Source organism: Pogona vitticeps, chromosome 3 (assembly GCF_051106095.1).
Source record: "Pogona vitticeps strain Pit_001003342236 chromosome 3, PviZW2.1, whole genome shotgun sequence".
Lineage (NCBI taxonomy): Eukaryota > Metazoa > Chordata > Lepidosauria > Squamata > Agamidae > Pogona > Pogona vitticeps.
The window spans coordinates 103,691,420-103,711,061 of record NC_135785.1 but is presented as its reverse complement, the minus strand read 5'-3'; the positions used below and the strand labels follow the sequence as shown (position 1 = coordinate 103,711,061).

The 19,642-nt window shown below is 40.7% G+C and overlaps 1 protein-coding gene across 1 annotated transcript in view; it reads right to left on the bottom strand.

Annotated features, from left to right (window-relative positions):
- PARG (poly(ADP-ribose) glycohydrolase) overlaps positions 1–19,547 on the bottom strand; it is a 105,298-nt gene extending 85,751 nt beyond the window's left edge. The window contains exons 1-5 of the mRNA XM_020796850.3: positions 18,850–19,547; positions 13,583–13,649; positions 10,442–11,440; positions 7,141–7,324; positions 6,003–6,125 (exon numbers count right to left, since the gene is read on the bottom strand). Of these exons, the coding sequence (XP_020652509.3) occupies positions 6,003–6,125; positions 7,141–7,324; positions 10,442–11,440; positions 13,583–13,649; positions 18,850–19,111 (1,635 nt within the window). The 5' untranslated portion in view covers positions 19,112–19,547. The remainder of the gene's footprint in view (positions 1–6,002; positions 6,126–7,140; positions 7,325–10,441; positions 11,441–13,582; positions 13,650–18,849) is intronic.
- Positions 19,548–19,642: the final 95 nt, after the last annotated feature.

Genomic DNA, 19,642 nt, shown 5'->3' with positions numbered 1-19,642 from the left:
CTTATGAAATTCTATGGATTCAGTAGGCCTACTCTAGTGTGATTTATTATGCCATGCTAAGCAACAGGATTTTGGCTATTAAGCAGATCAGAGAGAGGAAATCAATGTGTAAGAAAACTGCTTCAGATCATACTGCCATCAATTCTTCTGAGGAAATGCTGTAATAAAATTGTACGAGTTCAGGTCCTCTTAAAGGCCTGTTCTGAAGGAACCAAGCAGATCTTAACTAGGAGGAAGTTCTACAACACTGGTACCATCCCCAAGGTAGTCCTTGCTCTTGTGCCTACCTGTCTAACCAAGTTTACCTACAGGCACACAAATAGGGCATTCAATGGACATCTTAGATCATTGGGACAAATCAGAAGCAATGATAATATGATCCTCCATGTAATTCAGTCCTAAATAACTGAGGACAGAGATGAGGAATCTGTGGTGCATCAGATAAAGCAGGACTGTAACTTCCACCAGCCAAGGCAGAATACTTAATAGACAGAGAACCACAATTTTCCCATCTGTAATTTAAGACATTTACACTAAAAACCAATACAGTGGTGCCTCGCAAGACGAATGCCTCGGGGATGAAAAACTCGCAAGACGAATGGTTTTGGTGATGGGGTTGATGACTAGCAAGACGAATATACCTATAGCCGTGCTTTGCAAGACGAATGTTTTCTGTTAGAAGACTTCAGCCTCACTTGTTCACTTTAAAATGTGAAATCTAAAGTTTCTGTACTGTTGGTTTCTGTATGTTTACATGCCTTGAAAATGCACTTTCTGAAGAGTTTTGCACAATCCAAGGACTGTTAGTGACTGTTTCTGTTCAGTTTCAGTGAAGGCAGATGTTCCTGCCTCATGTTTTTGAATGCTTTCCTATAATGTTTAAAAAGTTAAAGTTTTTTGACTGAAAATTTTGAAATCATCTGCACAATACATATGGCTTTAAAGAGCACTTAATAAACCCTTTGTAAACTAAATTTGACTTTGTTCTGACTTTTTTTGCCCACAGGAACGCATTAATTAGATTTCAATGCATTCCTATGGGAAAATGCGTTTCGCAAGATGAATTTTTCGCAAGACAACATTAACCATGGAACGAATTAAAGTCTTGTGAGGCATCACTGTACTCCGAATTGCAGCTGGATACACAGTATACAGTGGTAACTTGGTTTATGAACACCTTGGTTAATGTAATTTTCAGTTTACGAACAGAAATCCGTTGAAAATAATGCCTCAGTTTACGTGTTTTTTCTGGGTTTTTTCGGAGTACAAAGAAAGTTTCCACAGGATGCATTGTGCCTAGAGGTTTGTAGCATTGCCCCCATTTCTATGGCAATCCACATTTCGGTTTATGAATTTTTTGCTTTAGTTAATGTCCCGGAGAATGCATTAATTTCGTAAACTGAGGTACTATTGTATCACAGAAGTGAGTACACCCCCTCACATTTCCTAAATATTTTAGTATATCTTTTCATGTGATGACACTGAAGAAATGACACTTGGCTACAATGTAAAGCAGTGAGTATACAGCTTGTATAGCAGTATAAATGTGCTATCCCCTCAAAATAATGTAACACAGTCATCAATGTCTAAACCACTGGCAACAAAAGTGAGTACACCCCTAAGTGACAATGTCCACACTGGGCCCAAGTAGCCATATTCCCTCCCTGGCGTCATGAAACCCGTTAGTGTCACAAGTCTCAGGTGTGAAGGGGGAGCAGGTGTTCTCACTCTCACCCTCTCCAGACTGGTCACTAGAAGCTCCACATCACACCTCATGATAATGAACTATCTAAGGATCTGAAAAAAAATTGTTGCTCTACATAAAGATGGCCTAGGCTATAAGAAGATTGCCAAAACCCTGAAACTGAGCTGCAGCACAGTGGCCAAGTCCATACAGCAGTTTAACAGGACAGGTTCCACTCAGAACGGGCCTCGCCATGGTCGATCAAAGAAGCTGAGTGCCTGTGCTCAACGTCATATCCAGAGGTTGGCTTTGGGAAATAGACGTATGAGTGCTGCCAGCATTGCTGCAGAGGTTGAAGTGGTGGTGGTGGTGGGGTCAGCCTGTCAGTGCTCAGACCATATGCCACATACTGCATCAAATTGGTCTCCAGGGCTGTCATCTCAGAAGGAAGCCTGTTCTAAAGACGAAGCACAAGAAAGCCCGCATATGGTTTGCTACAGACAAGCAGACTAAGGACATGGATTTCTGGAACCATGTCCTGTGGTCCAGTGAGACCAAGATAAACTTATTTGGTTCAGATGTTATCAAGTGTGTGTGGCGGCAACCTGGTGAGGAGTCCAAAGACAAGTGTGTCATGCCTACAGTCAAGCATGGTGATGGAAGTGTCATGGTCTCGGGCTGCGTGAGTGCTGCCAGCACTGAGGAGCTACAGTTCATTGAGGGAACCATGAATGCCAACATGTACTGTGACATACTGAAGCAGAGCATGATCCCTTCCCTTTGGAGACTGGGCCACAGGGCAGTATTCCAACATGATAATGACCCCGAACACACCTCCAAAACAACTACTGCCTTGCCAAAGAAGCTGAGGGTAAAGGTGATGGACTGGCCAAGCATGTCTCCAGATCTAAACCCTACTGAGCATCTGTGGTGCATCCTGAAATGAAAGGTGTAGGTGCACAAAGTCTCTAACATCCACCAGCTCTGTGATGTCATCATGGAGGAGTGGAAGAGGACTCCAGTGGCAACCTGTGAAGCTCCGGTGAACTCTACGCTCAAGAAGGTTAATACAGTGCTGGAAAATAATGGTGGCCACACAAAATATTGACACTTTGTGCCCAATGTGGATATTGTCACTTAGGGATGTACTCACTTTTGTTGCCAACAGTTTAGACATTAATGGCTGTGTGTTGCATTATTTTGAGGGGACAGCACATTTACACTGTTATACAAGCTGTATACTCACTGCTTTACACTGTAGCCAAGTGTCATTTCTTCCGTGTTGTTACATGAAAATATATACTAATATATTTATGAAATGTGAGGGGTGTACTCACCTCTGTGATATACTGTATACTTATACCAGCACAAATAGCAGAAAGCTAGGAGTTTGTATTCAGACTTTCTGATGTACATGTGCACCAGAGAAAGCTAATTTTCCATCAATTTAAGTTTCTGAACCATTTTTAGATGCAACTCCATGTATAATGCATTATATTAATCCAATCAGTAGACAATTAGTGTGTGAACAACTAAGGTCAGGTGCTCTCCAGAGAGACCCAACTCTACTAAACTAGTAGGTTTGTGGTGTCTCTCAGGATTCTGCTTTGTCCTTTATGCTTTTTAACATCTACATGAAACCACTGGGAGAGGTTTTCCAGAGCTCTGGGTTTTGGTGTCACCAGTACACAGATGACATCCAACTCTATCTCTCCTTCCCATCTAAATCCAAGGAAGCTTTCTTGGTTCTAAACCAGTGCCCGGCATCAGTAAAGGCTGGTTGAGGGCAAACAAACTTAATCCAGACAAGAAAGAGGTGCTCCTGGTCAATAAGAAAGCAGATCAAGAAATAGAGATACAACCTTCTGGATGGTGCTACACTCCCCCTGAAAACTCAGGTGTGCAGCCTAGGTGTACTCCTGGATTCATCTTTGAATCGGGATGCTCAGACTTCAGCAATGACCAAGAATGCTTTTGCACAGTTAAAACTGGTGCACCAGCTGCACCCATTCCTTGAGATTTATAATTTCGCTATAATGACATATGTCTTAGTTAAATCCTGCTTGGATTATTATAACACACTCTACGTGGAGCTAATTTTGAAGACAGTTCAGAAACTTCAGCTCATGCAAAATGCAGCAGGCCAGACTACTAACTGGGGCCAGTTATAGGGAGCATATAATGTTCTGTTACATCAACTGCATTGGCTACCAATCTGTTTCTAGGTCCAGTTCCAAGTGCTGGTCATTACGTATAAAGCCCTATGCAGCTTTGATCCAGGCTACCTGAAGGACCATATCTCCCCATATGAGCCTTCTTTGCTTTTAAGATAGTCCAAAGAGGCCCTCCTCTCAGTCTCAATGCCAGAGCAGGCATGGCCGATGGAGAGATGAGAGAGGGCCTTCTTTCTGGCAGTTCCCATTTTATGGAATGCTCTGCCTTAGAAGATTAGGCTGGCCCCCTTCCCTTTCTATCCTTCTGCTGACAGCTCAAGACCCATCTTTTCAGGCAGGATTTTAAAAATTATGATTGAATTCCTGAATGTCTTCTTAGAGTTAAGATAGTTTTTAATGTTTATTTGCTTTTAATTATTCAATTTTATTTTAATTAGCATATCGTTTAATTGTTTAACTTACTATGTTTTTAATTCTATCTTTTTAATATAATGAGCTGCCTTCGGTCCCCTTATTGAGAGAAAGGTGGCCTATAACTAATACAGAGAAACAAACAACAGTGCTAGCCACTGCTGTTACCAGTGGTTCCCCAAAGCAGGACAAGCTCAATAGCATCCTTAGGCTGCATATCTGATCTTTCAGAGGGAGTGCCACCACATCCAGGACAAAATTAAGAATTCGATGTAGACTAGCAGACCACCTAAACTAAATTTCAATTTGCTCCTCTTGATATATTTCAATACTCCTCCCAGGCACCTGTCAAAACATTCCACAAACTCCTTGGGATCTGTGAGTGAGAAAATAAGATACAGGAAGTGTGTAACTCAACACAGGCCTCTGGATAATTTCTCCCAGCAGTGCTGCAGGCCATAAAATTTATGGTACAATAAATGTATTCAATTTAATGTTCCACAGGTCTCCTGTTCTGTTTCTGGTGACACAGACTAAGACAGCTACTTCTTTGTTAGTTATTCTGAAAGGTGTACAAAATAGGATAGGGTGACTTTTTATGTGAAGTGGACACCAAATAGACAGCTCAGTATTTACTGGTTTACTAAAGTTACTATTTCTTTATAGACACTATTTTGGACTATAGGAAAATAAGCCATGCTAACATTTCACCGAAGATGTTAGCAGACTATAAACCATCCTAATGTTTTACCATATGGACCATAAGCGTGATTGAACAACTTCACTCTTTAGTTTATTTAGTTCATACTACCTGAAATCGGCATTATGAAGCATGAATACAAATAACACCTAGAGACGCTAGGGTGTAGTAGAATCAGAAATAACAAACGAAATACTTTTTCACGTGATATATAACAGAAATCTGGTGCTCAATAAAAATGTGATGATCACCACCAACTACAAAGATTTGCGAGCATAACTAGAAAAAGATTAGCTGGAGTATAGGTTCATAAACAACTATCACTTATGTAAATATTAGAAGCCAGAGACAAAAATGGAAAAGTCAAATTTTCATATCCTGCTATGAGCTTCTCAAAGACAACTGGCTGATTACTAGCATAAAAAGAATATTAGCCTAAGTACACAGGCTTTAATTCAACCCAGAAAGCAATCTTTATGCGCTTTCAGAATCATTCACAGAACAGTTCCTAACTTAACTGTGCAGCTCCGAAAATTCTTCTTAAACCATATAGCACAATAAAGTGCCCTGAACATAAGTACAATTATACATTGAAACAAAACTACAAAAATAAGTTCAAGTTATGCCAACTAATAATCCCACCTCAAATAACTGTTCTAGCATGTCTATCATTCTCAAATTAAAATTTAATTACATGTCTCAATGTGTGTTCATTTGTTGCCCTGCTAAGATATGGTAGTATGAAACCTTTGACTGACACAACAAAAGCAGAAAGCTTTTTAAAGCTTCCAGTAGATGTAGCAGGCTTAACTATGTGTTTGATTTAGAGGACAGGCAGAAAAATAAGCATTTCTCTAGATTCATTCACTAAATTGGTTTCAGAAGCCAATGTAATACACCTATTGCAATAATTAACTAAAAACAATTACAAATGCAAATTAAGTGCACACTGAACCATCTTGGTGAATCTAATACAAGGTTAGTCTGAGTGAGACAAAATAGTATACTTCAAGTACTTAATTATTTGCCTTACCTCATCTTCAACAGGGTATAAATTTTGTTCTGAACAAGGCATTTTAACATGCTTATTGTCCCATGTATCTTTATAATGGGTTGGGAAAGGTTTAGGCGCCTCTCCTTCTTTCAAAAGATCTACCTGCAACAAAGATAATAGGTAAGCAATTATTACAAAACTTTATACAAAGAGATGGAGATTATTTAAGAACTATATCTTGAAATGCAATAGTTTTAAAATCTCTCCAAATATATACAAAAAGCATAGAATGATAACACTCCAGTCAATAGTCTGTGGGGATTTATGTCACACTGAAACAAGCATTGTACAATACAATGCTAAATAGGTTCATCTCAGCTAATGCTGCACTGCAGCTATACCTAAAAATTCATCTGACTGGACTCAGAGGAACTAAGTGTTCAGAATCCTATTGAGATTTTATTCTGGGGTAAGTGAAATTGTGTAAGCTGAAGAGGCAAGTTATACCTAATTAACAAGGTGTTAGCTGCATGTTTGGTTGTGTATCAATCATATGACCAGGCAGGCAACTGGCACCTTGCTAATTAGCTATAATTTAGCAGTACAGTTTACATGATTTTGTTTACTTCAGAGTAAAATCCCAACTGAATTCTGAACACTTGTAAGAACACTTGTACAAGATCAGACTAAGCCACTGGGAAGTGAGTCAATAACATGAGACATGAGGGGTTCAACTCATATCAGAGAAGAGGGGAATCTCAACCATTTCCTCATATGTCATTTTACTGCTCCAACTATCCTCCCAGTGACTCTCCCCATCCCTACAATTAGATTTTAAAAACAGAAGAACACACACATATGAAACTCTGAGTGTGGATAAAATTATAAGGGGCAGAGATTTTGGAGGAGACAAAAGGTAGACAAAAGAGAGAATAAAAACAAGTGCTTGAGTAACACATGTGGAAATGGGTTGGGTGGGTAACAGAAACAACTTTAGGGCTCCATTTAAATCTGCGTGCAATATGTTACTCAATTGTTACTCTTTTAAATTCTAGGGCCAACTAAAAGATCTTCACACCCAAATGAACCTCCAAAATTTAAATCAAGAGGGAAATAATAATATCTGTCCAGTGTCAATTTACAAGCGAAAGTTTTGTTGGTCAGTCAACTTTCATACTCTGATTGTCACTGTATGATTGGCAGAAGATCTCAAGTGAGGAAGTCGAGTCCCACACATTGGCATTCTTCTCATCTCTTCAATAGGTGTTCCAAACCACTTTTTATTAGTTGGAAGTGGAGGAGGAGTATATTTAGGAATCCTTCTTCTTGGCCGATTTGTCTTTAATTCACATGGTTCGCTCCTACAGATAAAAATAAAAACAGAATTAATATTTTAAGCACTTTTTTCTGATTGACTAAAGCTTTTCAATTATGAAGAGGTGTCTTTTTTTCTAGGTTCCTTTTTGATAACATTCAAAAAAACAGTATTCTATTAACATAATATAAAGAAAAGTGGTTTGTTCAGTTATCTATCACAAACCAATTCATTTCCACCAAATGTTATGGAGCACAACAAGACAGGGAGACTGAACATATTATTTCAGAAGCACTTCAGGAGTACCTGCCACCCTTATGAAAATCCTCATACTTTCTGGAAAAGTGAGAAAAGTCCCCCCACCCACCCTCGGTCAGCTGGCTTGAGCAGCAGCAACCAGAGCCAGAGATGTAGTGAGCAGAAGGCAGCAAGCAGCAAGATGGCCTGGGAGGAGCCCTCCTTGCTCAGCTGAAACTGTGAACCAAGCCCCATGAAGGAGCCGGGCAGCCCCAGAAGAAGAGAAGGTGGAGGAGTCCCTGCTGAGGATAAAGGAGTATCAGTGCAGAGTAAGATGTATCCACCCTCTTTAACACAGCTACTGGGCAGCAGCAGTAGCTGAAGGTGACACTGGCAGAGGAGGCAATGGTGGTGACATTCAAGTTAACTTTTGCTAGTACAGCACAGAAGGTGGCAATGGTAAACCTCTGCTGAACTTTCCTTACCATGAACCCCCTATGATGAGATAGTCTGAAGAGAAACAAGAGATAGTGCTGGAAGAGGAGACTTCCAGATAAGTAAGCACTCAATCAGCTACTGGGGAAGAGCAAGGGACAAGTATGAATAACACTGTCACTAATGATGCAATTAGATTAAAGCTGAAATGAAGTCTACTGGCTGATGTGCACAGAAGTGAAAGGGATTTCAGATGCTGCACATCACAAACAACTGGAACATGGAATGTAAAAAATTTGACTCAAGGTAAATTGGAAACTGCAAAGCATGAAATGGAATGTATCAACACTGCAGTGCTTGACGTTAGTGAACTAAAGTTGTCTGAAATAGGGTATTTTCAGTCAGAAAACTACAAAGTGTTCTACTCTGGAAAAGACAAATTCAGACCTTCAGTTGTTATTGGAAAGAACTTACTGTGAAGCAGTGGGTAACAGAATAGAGTTCTTACATGTTTGTTGTTCTAAAATGGTGCATTTCTAATACATTCGTGAGCATTCTCAGTTATAATGTATGTTACAGCAGGAAGCAAAGGATATTTCTTTATTAAAAGGATAGTTCATTAAAGTGAAGCAACAATCGTATGATTTGTGCTACAAAATGGATCACAAGCCAGAAGATTTTAAAAACTGGGGAACATGAGACTTGAAATTGGCCCCAAGTAGCACCTCACAAAAGTCTACATTTTCTGATTATGAAAGCATTCCATGTGAAATGCTTCATGGCAGCTTAACTTGCATGCTATTTATTTATTTATCCAAAATATTAATATCCTCTTTTCTTCTCAAGAGGATACAAGGCAGCTTACAGTATTAAACCAAACAATACTGTTTTTTTTAAAGCAGCAGACCCATTTTTTGGATGTCTCTCAAGCAGCCATCTACCGAGTGGACGTCTGCATGAAGAGTTAGCTTGCTTATAGGACAGCAAAGAGGGGGCCCACCTGGCCTTCTGTAGGAAGGAATAGTAACAGAGAAGAGCCCTTCTTGTGTCCTCACCAAACACACCTATGGTGATGGTGAGATCAAGAGAAAGGCCACCCCAATTATATTAAAACCAAGGCAGGCTCCTTTAAACATGCTAGGATCCTGCCCTGTTGCAAGAAGATATTTGGCATTCTTCCTACCCATCTGACCAGTCCCACCTGGCTGCTTTTATATGCCAGGAAAGAAAAGAGTCCAACATACATGTGGAGGTTCTCAGTTCTTCAAGGTGCTGTTCATGTTACTAGAGGAAAGCTATTTCTGGCTGGCTGGGGTCACAGGTGGCATCAGCCTTAACTGAGAGAAGGCACTACATGCCAGGGAAACTACTTGGGTCTCCAATGAAAAACTGGTTCAATAAGCACCTTTAAACTCCAAAGCTGATGTGAAAATCTGATGCACAATCCCATTGAGAATAGGCTGAACACTACTTCTTTGGTAAGATAAATCCTCACAACACATGCAACTTGCAGATTTTTGTTTCAACTTATTGCTGCTCAGTCTATTCACAGCTGATCACAAACACTGATACAGCACTTCCAATGACCTATCTGAATTAAGGTGTGTATGTGTGTGTGTTTACACAGACAGATAGATCTGTGTGCATGCATGTGCACAATATACTGATGGTACCGTCAGTATATTGATAGCAATTTCATTGCAGATCTCTAGATAATCTGCTTGAACAGTTCCATGTAGGATCAGAATTGTATGTCCTATAGACAATATGCAGCCCCAGTCCAACCTCCAGGTCACCACTACTAAAAGGGTTTCAGCCTAAAAATGAAGAATCGCCACAAGTGTACAACAGCTGCTATTCTCCATTTTATGCTTATTCTTTCACACATATTCACACCTCTTGGGGCAAAAAATAACTTTAAGTCAAACTTAGGAGATGGAAATATTTTTTTCCATCACTGGGAGAGAAAGGAAGCCAAGAAATAAAATAAAACTAACAATAAACCAGTCGTAGATAAGAGGACAGCTGTGGCCAACAAATGCTCCTCAACTGCCTATCCCACCATATATGCTGAACAACATGTGGGACAAGATGGAATTCTGCAAGCTTCATTAACACAATATTAGGATTGAGCAGACGTCTCTCAACACTGCCCTTCCAGAAATCATTATACATGAAGAAATATAAAATGGGAACTCCAACCCAGAAAGATAAAGCAGCTGATAACACTAAAAGCCTTTTGAAAGTTCCAGGAAAATCAGGAGGGCTGAATTGTCTCTGTCCCTCTTCTGGAAGAAGTTCCACTACACACCAGGCCATACAGCTTACTTGAAAGCGGAAGATCATGCGGAATGATACTTCTTTACATAAAATGTTTGCTGTCACAACATTTAGGCTTGCTTACTTGCACCACAGGCAGAATCAAAATACTAATTACAATACCTTTTGAATATAATAGTAAGAAAAGAATTAACAAAAAGTGCAAGATTACCTTTTCTCCTCTGTCCTGGGAACCCTCATGAAGTGGGCAGTAATTTTAGAATCCTTCTTCCCACAATGTTTGGTGCCTCTGCATTCCGAAGACGCAACAGGTGAGATCCAAGATGGCTCATTGTGTGTTTCATCCCCTATCAGGGGATTATCCACCCGTTCCAAGTGGAAGCTAAACTGAGCAGCTTCACCTCTCTGAGAAGCTGATGGCAACTTTCTTGATTCCAACTGAGTATCTGCCCTTCGAAACCGTGAAGATTTACTTGGTGTTTTAGACATATCAATATCCTCTTGGTCCTCAAGAAGTGGACTGGTTTCTTCATCAGCCTCTGAGCCCTGACAGCTATTTTTAGAAGTATCTACATCCATTGGTGATTCTGGCTCACTCTCTTTCTCAAAAGAGGGAGACTCTCCCACACACCCTTCTTGACCTCTCTTCTGGGAGCTATACAAATCAAATGAACAGGCATCACAGCCTGCATCTGAAAGTGGGCTCTCAGGCACTACATCCAGCTCGTCCGGCACAGCATTTACACAGGATGCATGCTCAGATTTGTGGTTCTTAAATGGTTGTTGATTTCGCACAGACACTTGCTTTTCTATGCTGAAGTCCTTCAAAGGATGTTTTACATCTGATATTTTCACAGGGCTGGCTGATGAAAGCTTCTTATGAGAACATTTTTCTTGATATTCATTGCAACCCTGATAAGCCTGACTCCCAATTTTGTGCACCTGAGTAACATTCTCATTTTTAAACTGGTCTCCAGTCTGAGTTCCTTTTACTGACTCTGCTTCTGAAAACTGATCTTTACACATATCCCCATGAAGGGTATCAGTCTGAGACAAGGCCACATGTTTGGTGCTCATTTCCACAGATAATTTTGAGCAGCACTGCTCAAGAACATCGTCAATTTTTTTCACATCATGTTGAACAATATTATCTTTCTTAACAAATGCCATTTTCGGCCCCAGTTCTGTGGTACTTGTTTTATTTTGTAAACTGTGAAAGAAAAATAAAAGGAAAACTACTATAAATGAAATTTGTTTCATAAACTTAAGGGCTGAAAATGATGTGCATATTTTTTATAAATTAAATTTAGAAGATGCAAAAACTCAACTTGCAACATAATTTTCCTTTTTATCTTCCACACTAGGCACCGCTAGACCCTATTCCCAAATTATCTATTTAAAACAGGATGGATAAAAATCAATGTTTTTTTAAATCAAATTCATTTAAAAACATTTCTAAATTACGATCACGGTTTTTCTTGTTAATCAATTGGAATTCTTCTGAATTTTAAATTACTCCAGAGCTGTGCTTAAAATTGTCAGATGAGATGCAATTAAATATAGCACACTGATTATGTACGATTAGGGCATAAAAGAATATCGTAAAACTGCAAATATTTGTTTTCAAAAATGTTAATATTATTACAGTTTGGTTCCAAAAATGTTACTTAGCAAGTCCCACTGATTTCAAATGATCATTGATACAACTCCAAGAGGGAGCTGGCTGGATAGCTCAGTGAGTTTGAGCTTAAGAGCCAGAGGGTGGAAGTTCAATTCCTTATGAGGTACAATTCCACTCTGAAACAAGGCATAAATAGGACTGTAAATCGGCTATGATTATAGTTAATTAGAAGGTTCAAATTCTAAATTAAATTTTAAACTTTGAATTTTGAATTCTCTGTAGATATTCACGTATGTTATCAGGGTATTATCCTGTAACTATGCTAGTTGTATTCCTACGGTTTTATACCTCAATAAACTTATTCATTCATAGTCAGTTTCCATCATATGTACCTTGTTGTTAGAAATATGAGGGGGTGCTGATAAGTATTGAGCCTTTCCCAGGAAAAAAATTGAGCTAGGAAGCTGTAACTGCCACACTATTCTACATATTCCCCCAGAAAGTCAATGCACTTGTGACATCTGTCCTGCAGCTTCTTAAGTCCCTGCAAATAAAAATCTTCCCACTTCTGGTGTAACCACTCATTTGCAGCATTAGTTGTCTCTAGAACACTCCCAAATCGTTGTCCCCTTAGGCGTTTTTTGACTCTGGGGAACAGATAATAGTCAGAAGGAGCCAGGCTGGGAGAATACGGTGGATGGTGCATCACTTGAAAGCCTAAGGACGTCAGTTTTGCCATTGTTTCACCTGTAGTGTGTGACGAGGCATTGTCATGCAATAGGATGACACCTTTGGAGAGCTTTCCTCTATGTTTTTCCTTGATATTTTGCCTCAACTTTGTCAATGAAGCACAGTAATATTTTGCATTGATGGTTGAACCCTGTTGGAGGTAGTCCACCAGCAGAACTCCCTTCTTATCCCAAAAAACTGTTGCCATTTGCTTCTGCACTGACCTTTGCACTTGGAACTTCTTTGGCCTGGGGGAACCACTGCGCCTCCATTCCTTAGGCTGTTCCTTTGTCTCAGGATCATAACAATAGATCCATGTCTCATCACCAGTTACCAGTTTGCCCAGGAAATCTGACTCATTTCTTGCAAAATGTTCCAAAACAACCACCGATGACTCCACACGTTTCTTCTTTTGTTCGGTTGTCAAATGTTTGGGGATCCACTTTGCTGTCAGCTTTCTCATTTCCAAGTCGTTGTGGATAATGGCACCAAGTCTCTAAGGTGATATTATCAGATATATAGCAATACTTTTGGCTGATATTCGGCCATTCTCCATGACCATGTCATGGATGGCATTCACATCTGCAGGCACAGAGACAGAAACAGGACTTCCATTGGGTTTCTCACTTTCAACACCGAAATGGACAGTTTTAAAATTGACAACCCAACGTTTAACTGTTGCATATGAAGGGCCACTGTCACCCATAGTTTGTGACATTTCATCATGGATCTGTTTTGTACCTTTCCCTTGGAGAAACAGGAACTTGATTATGGTCATATGCTCTTCCACACTGAACTTTTCTGGAGGTGCTGCCATGTTCAATTTGGAACTGAACATGAAAAAATCATAGGTAGTTGATTTTTCCACCATTGAATATAGGCCAATTGGCAAACACACCCTGAAATTTATAGCTTCCTAGCTCAATTTTTTTGGGAAAGGCTCAATACTTATCAGCATCCCTCATAATAAAATGATCAATTTTAGTGTGCTGTCTTGTTTACCTTGCTGACTCCAGTGTTCTGGGTCCTTTATTCTCCATCCAAGAGGTAATCCTCCTTTGTCGGTAAACTGAAGGGGAAAAATCACAGTGGATTTTATTACAATAAGAAACTCTGACAAGTTAAAAATCATAAGAAATGTAAAGGTGATTTGAAATTTAGCTACAGACATTAATGAATTTCTGTGGGTCTACTCTAAGCATGAATATGTCTGAACCACCTATCATACACCATACTGAACAGTTTGGGCAGCTGAACTCTCTACAAACTTGAAAAATCACTGTAGGGGTATTCTAACTAAAGATCATTTGACATATTATGCAAACGTAAACCCAGGTTTACCAGAGGCATGTTCAAAGTAAAGCTGCCACCAATGCCAGCTTCCTGACAAGTGTATTCTCACATATCAGATACCTGAAATTACCAATACCATCAAAATTACTCAATGGAACATAGACATCATTTAAAATGTTATTTCTTAGGCCATCACCTCTCCAATCTAAGACAATCATTCATGAAAAGAACACAAATTCAGGATTTTGATACAACTTACAAACTACAGTGGTGCCTCACACAACGATGTTAATTGATTCCAAAAAAATCAACGTTGTGTGAAACATTGTTCTGTGAAACACCATTTCCCATAGGAATGCACTGAAAACCGGTTAATCCGTTCCAATTGGAACGGATTGCCGTCCTTGAGCGAAAATCCCCATAGGAAACATCGCTGTGTGAAACAATGTTTGCTCCATTGGAATGTATTGAAGCCGACTCAATACATTTCAATGGCTTTGCGAAGTCCTTTTTCGCTCCTGTAAAAGTGTCTTACAATGTTTGCATCGGTTTCAGGAGGTGGGCTAACCATTGCAAGCATTTAAAACGGCTTCCAAACATTGTAAGACACTTTTACAGGAACGAAAAAGAGACATCGTTGTGTGAAAATCCCCCATAGGAAACATCGCTGTGTGAAGCCGCAAATTTAACAGAAAAAGGCATTGTTGTGTGAATGTATCATTGTGTGAGGCACCCGTTGTGCGAGGCACCACTGTACTATGAAACAAATGTTACCTATAATGCCATAAAAGGAAATTGTCTACACTAAATTTATCAGCAAGAAAATTAGCTAATAGAAAGATTTCAAATAAAAAATAGAAATTTATAACAATGTCCCTTAAGAAACTGTTGTACTAGAATTGTTATGTGCTGTCAGTTTGGAACCAATTTACACTGACCCTAACGGTGTTTTCAAGGTACATTAAATATTTAAGGAGTGGTTTTACTAGTTCCAGTCCCCCAGTCAGTTTCCATGGCTACATGGGGATTTGATCCCTGTTCTCCAGAGTCCTAGCCCATCACTCTATCCACTTCACCACACTGGGAACCATAATATATAGGGCACACATCAAGCAAATTAATACAATTCTAAAGTAATAAAAATTTCAAGGCTGTTATCCAACGGATAACCATCCAGGAGTCATCCTAGTGCAGGGGTCAGGGAACTTTTTTACCTTTTACCCCATAAAAAATTTATATAAGCCAACATTACCCCCTTGAATTGAAAGGAAGGAAATGATACAGTATTTGAATTCAAAGGGGCAGAGGAACTAGAGACCAAATTGCTAACATGCACTGGATTATGGAGAAAGCCAGAGAGTTCCAGAAAAACATCTACTTCTGCTTCATTGACTATGCAAAAGCATGGCAGAAAGTGAGGAGGAATTAAAGAACCTCTTAATGAGGGTGAAAGAGGAGAATGCAAAAAATGGTCTGAAGCTCAACATCAAAAAAACTAAGATCACGGCCACTGGTGTCATCACCTCCTGGCAAATAGAAGGGGCAGATATGGAGGCAGTGACAGATTTTACTTTCTTGGGCTCCATGATCACTGCAGAGGGTGACAGCAGCCATGAAATTCAAAGATGCCTGCTTCTTGGGAGGGAAGCAATGATAAACCTAGACAGCACCTTAAAAAGCCACCCTTCCCCCCCCCACCTTAATTAAAGGTTTTTTTCTTGCCTGTTCTTTTTCATAGTTTTGAGTCAGTCTCTCTCTCTCTCTCACTCTCTCTCTCTCACTCCCTCACATACACACACATACATCCACCCACCCTCCCTCCATTTCCTCCCTCCCTCCATTTTTCTATATACATTTAAATAAGCTTGATGAAGTCCTCGGTTTCTCACACCTTTCTTCCCTCCTTCCCTTGCTTGCTCCTTGATTCTTTCCCTCCTCCTGCTTCTTTACAGTCATTTCCAGAGGAAGCAGTCATTCAGACGACCCGGATTGATTGATTGATTGCCTGGGGCTAATCCACAGCTGTAACCAATCAAGCAGGCTTATCTCCGATCTCTGAACTAATGGAGGATTTACAAGTGCCCTGTTGCAACCAAGGAAGATAACAGGGAGAGGTGGCTTACAATATGAGGTTTGGCTGCAGAGGGTGAGGGTGGGTGGGAGGGAGGAGGGTAGCACCCTGCTCATTACCCCCAGGATTTTCACTTTTACCCCATTTGGGGTAATTTACCCCTGTTCCCTGATCTATGCCCTAGTGAAATCAGGACAGTTTATTTCTCAGTGAGCATTCTTCCCCTTCTGCTATAAAACAGACTTTACCTTGTGCTGCAAAACAGACTTTATCTTATTTTGTAAGCAAAATGTTGCTTTTGCCTCTGCTCTTACACTGAAAATATGCATTTATAATTTTAATTAATATGGTATTATTTAACTGGTCTTTTCATCAGTAATTGATCAAACAATTATCTTTTAACAAATTTTAGTCTACCCAGCATTTACATAATTACTAGGGATGTGCTTTGGCTTCCAAATTTATATGGAGAACAAAGAACATGGAGATACTTGTCCATTTTTTAACCCATTGGAAGCAAATTAAGGAAGCCTGAAGCAGATCTCAAATTGAATCCTGGCTCTCCAAAGCACTGAATATTGCTCCAGTGCTTTGGAGGTTTAAAAAACTAAATATTTTTCTTCAAAAACTTTGGCGCCAGCCAATCTCATTTCTAAAATAAAAGCAGTATTTTAACAGAACCAGGAAACCTAAAGCAGAAATTTCATTCAAGCATTTATGAAAAGTCCAAGGTCCCCTGGAAATGAAAATCACAGCCCCCCTGAAAGGGCTCAGTTCAACCGGATAAATCCCCCTGTCCCCATACCATAGTTACAAAGAAAAGGTGTTAGTCTGCTAGAGACTATTATATATTTCATTTTTATTTTCAGTAGAATAGATCTGCATTGAAGAATTGTTATCCTTTCTTTTAAGTACCTGCAGATCTTGTTCTGCAATACACTTTAGAATCCAATCAACCAAGTACCTGTGTGTGTGAATGTCCCATGGTTGTCTTGGGTTTCTTGTGCGTGCTTTGAGAGGGGGAGGTCACAGTAGCAAAAGAAACAGAACCTAAGCTATCTACGGCCACCATTTTGTTCACTTTTTAAAATTCCAGCTACTTGCTTTTACTTTAGCAGCACTCTTGTCTTTTCCTTTTTCTGTACCTGCCTGTAGCATTCCCCATTTATTAGGTCTATGGTTCATATTTATGTAATGGTTCATGTTTGTTATGTAAGGTAATGGTTCATGCATATTTATGTTGCTGAGAGGCCGAGCCGAGAGAGATGCTATAAGAGAGCAAGAGTCAGATAGAGTTAGTAAGAGTGAGAGTAGCAGAGAGTGAACAATGAGAAGAGGGAGAAGTAGATAGAGGGTGGAGTTTGGGGAATTTTTCTGAGGTGTGATTAGCTACTGAAGACATTCATAAATCAATCTCTATAATCAATAAACCTAAGTTCAATTTAAAAGACCTTGAAGTGTGGACCTGAATCTTTCTGTGGTAATGGTGATTTAATAATCACCTGGTGGCAGCAGTGAAAAGAGGGGATGGTTTGCTTTCGTGTACTGTGAGGCATAACGGTCAAGCAAGGGGCAGGAGGGTCAACGCCACACTGCCTATGTTCCAAACAGGGTGAATGCAAATATGACACACAAGGCAGTGATCTGGTACTTTCCTCAATGGAACAGCAGTTACAGGAGAGGAGCATTCCTTCTCTCTCCAGCAAATGTTTTTGTTAAGTAAATTAAGAAAATCTAATTGGCAGGGAAGGGAGAGGAAGGAAGGCAGGACAGAGGGAGGAAAAAAGGAAACTAGTAGTAGCTTTGCTTCTACACTGGAGGTCAAGCAATAGTTGATAGCAATGAGTGTTGGATCCACATCCCAGGTGAGAGACTTTTACTTTCCCGATTTTCATTATTTGAACAAATATACATACATATAAATAATTCACAATATCCAAGTACTAATTGAATTGGACAGACTATAAAATGGCTTGAAGCAAATGAGTGTGATTTGTAACAAATTAAGAATGAATCAAAACAGATAGCATTTGCATATACATATTTATATCTTCAGAACTGGATTTCAGGTTCTGGTCAAAGTAAATCCATTAACACAGTATTAAGTCCTGTAAACTATAGTCAGTACCCAAAATGTAGCATTAATCAAGTGACTGATCCAACATTATCAATTGGTCTCCAGGTAGATGTTGTCAAATATACATGACACCAAAAATATTCCTTTGACCAAATTCCGGGAGGCAGTGGAAGTCAGGAGGGCCTGGTGTGCTCTGGTCCATGGGGTCACGAAGAGTCAGACACGACTTAACGACTAAACAACAACAACAATTTTCCTGCATGCCTTGACTTTCCCTTTAGGCATATCATGATGTCTTGCAATGAAGAACTGGCAGTTTCTGTCACCATTTCCCCCTACACAGAATCCCCCTATCATAAAAACAATAATTTTGCAAAGACAGATAAATTGTTCTCCAATTTCTATCAAGGCAGCATGATAAAAAGATTCAAACTTTATTATCTCACCACAAAATGTTCCAGTTTCAACAAATGGTTACATTTACAGCACACCAATAACAGCAGTCATCCTGGCGCTGTCCATTCCACAACCCAATCCTACCCCTCCCTCTTTACTCGAAAATTTCTTATTCGAACTTCTATAGAAGCCACCGCCTGCAAATGTTAAAAACTGACCAAATACCCACAGTGAGTGAATCACAATACTCTCTAACAGCATGCAGGAACAAAAAAATTTAATACTCATGATTTTGATGAAGCATAAGGGCAAGGTGACATCCTCCCAGTAACAAAGAAGGCAGAAGTAGAAAACACCCAAAAAACCCAAGCCAAGGAAGGACATTATTCATGTTTCAGAGAAAGCTGAAGGGAGAAGGGTGTGGGCACGCACCTTTGTTCCCCACCGTGACAGGAGGGCTGCCTTTGCTGCTGCTGCTGCTTCTGGACTCTTGCTCCCTGTCGTGGGGAGCAGAAAGAGGGGGCGGCTGTTCTTGCAGCGTCACTTTTCTCTTCCAGGAAGGGGCCTGTCCTTCCTCAGAGCTGCTACTACTACTACTACTATTGTTGACTGTCTCAATCTTTGAGGAGGGAGGGAAGAAACTGTCCAGCCTAATTCTTTTCCTGGAGGTTTCACACTCAGACCCCGCATTCATGCTGGTGAGAAACCCCGCCAGGCCCTCCCTCCCGCTTCGTCCTTGCCTCACCCAACCACCCTCCGCTGCCTTGGGTGAGCGAAGCAGGTAGCGTAGGCCCGGGTCACCACCCGGGGAAAACACGACCCGAAAGGGCTCCCCAAGAAGAAAAGGGGGCGGGAAACCTTCCCTTCCACATCCTCCTGCGGAAGAGAACGGCCCTGGCCCTGCGCCTTCACCCTACGGGGGAAACGCGACCGCTCCGGAGAAGGTGTGGCGACGGGGCCGAGACCCGCCCGCGTAGAGGGAGCAGCCGCCGCCGGTGACGCGACACAGCCTCTCCCTCAACCCCGCAACCTCCCGAACAAACCGCCCGGGCCAGACTTTGCCACCACCCCCGCCCCCTTCTCCCTCATCCTCGTTTCCCTGCCAGGCCGGAAAGCGAGGCGGTGGCGAACCGGCGGCGGCTTCCGTCGTAAAGCGGAACAAGAGGGGCGGGGAGGAGGAGGAGGAGGGGAAAGAGGCCGACGTGCCGCTTCCTAGAGGCCCCGC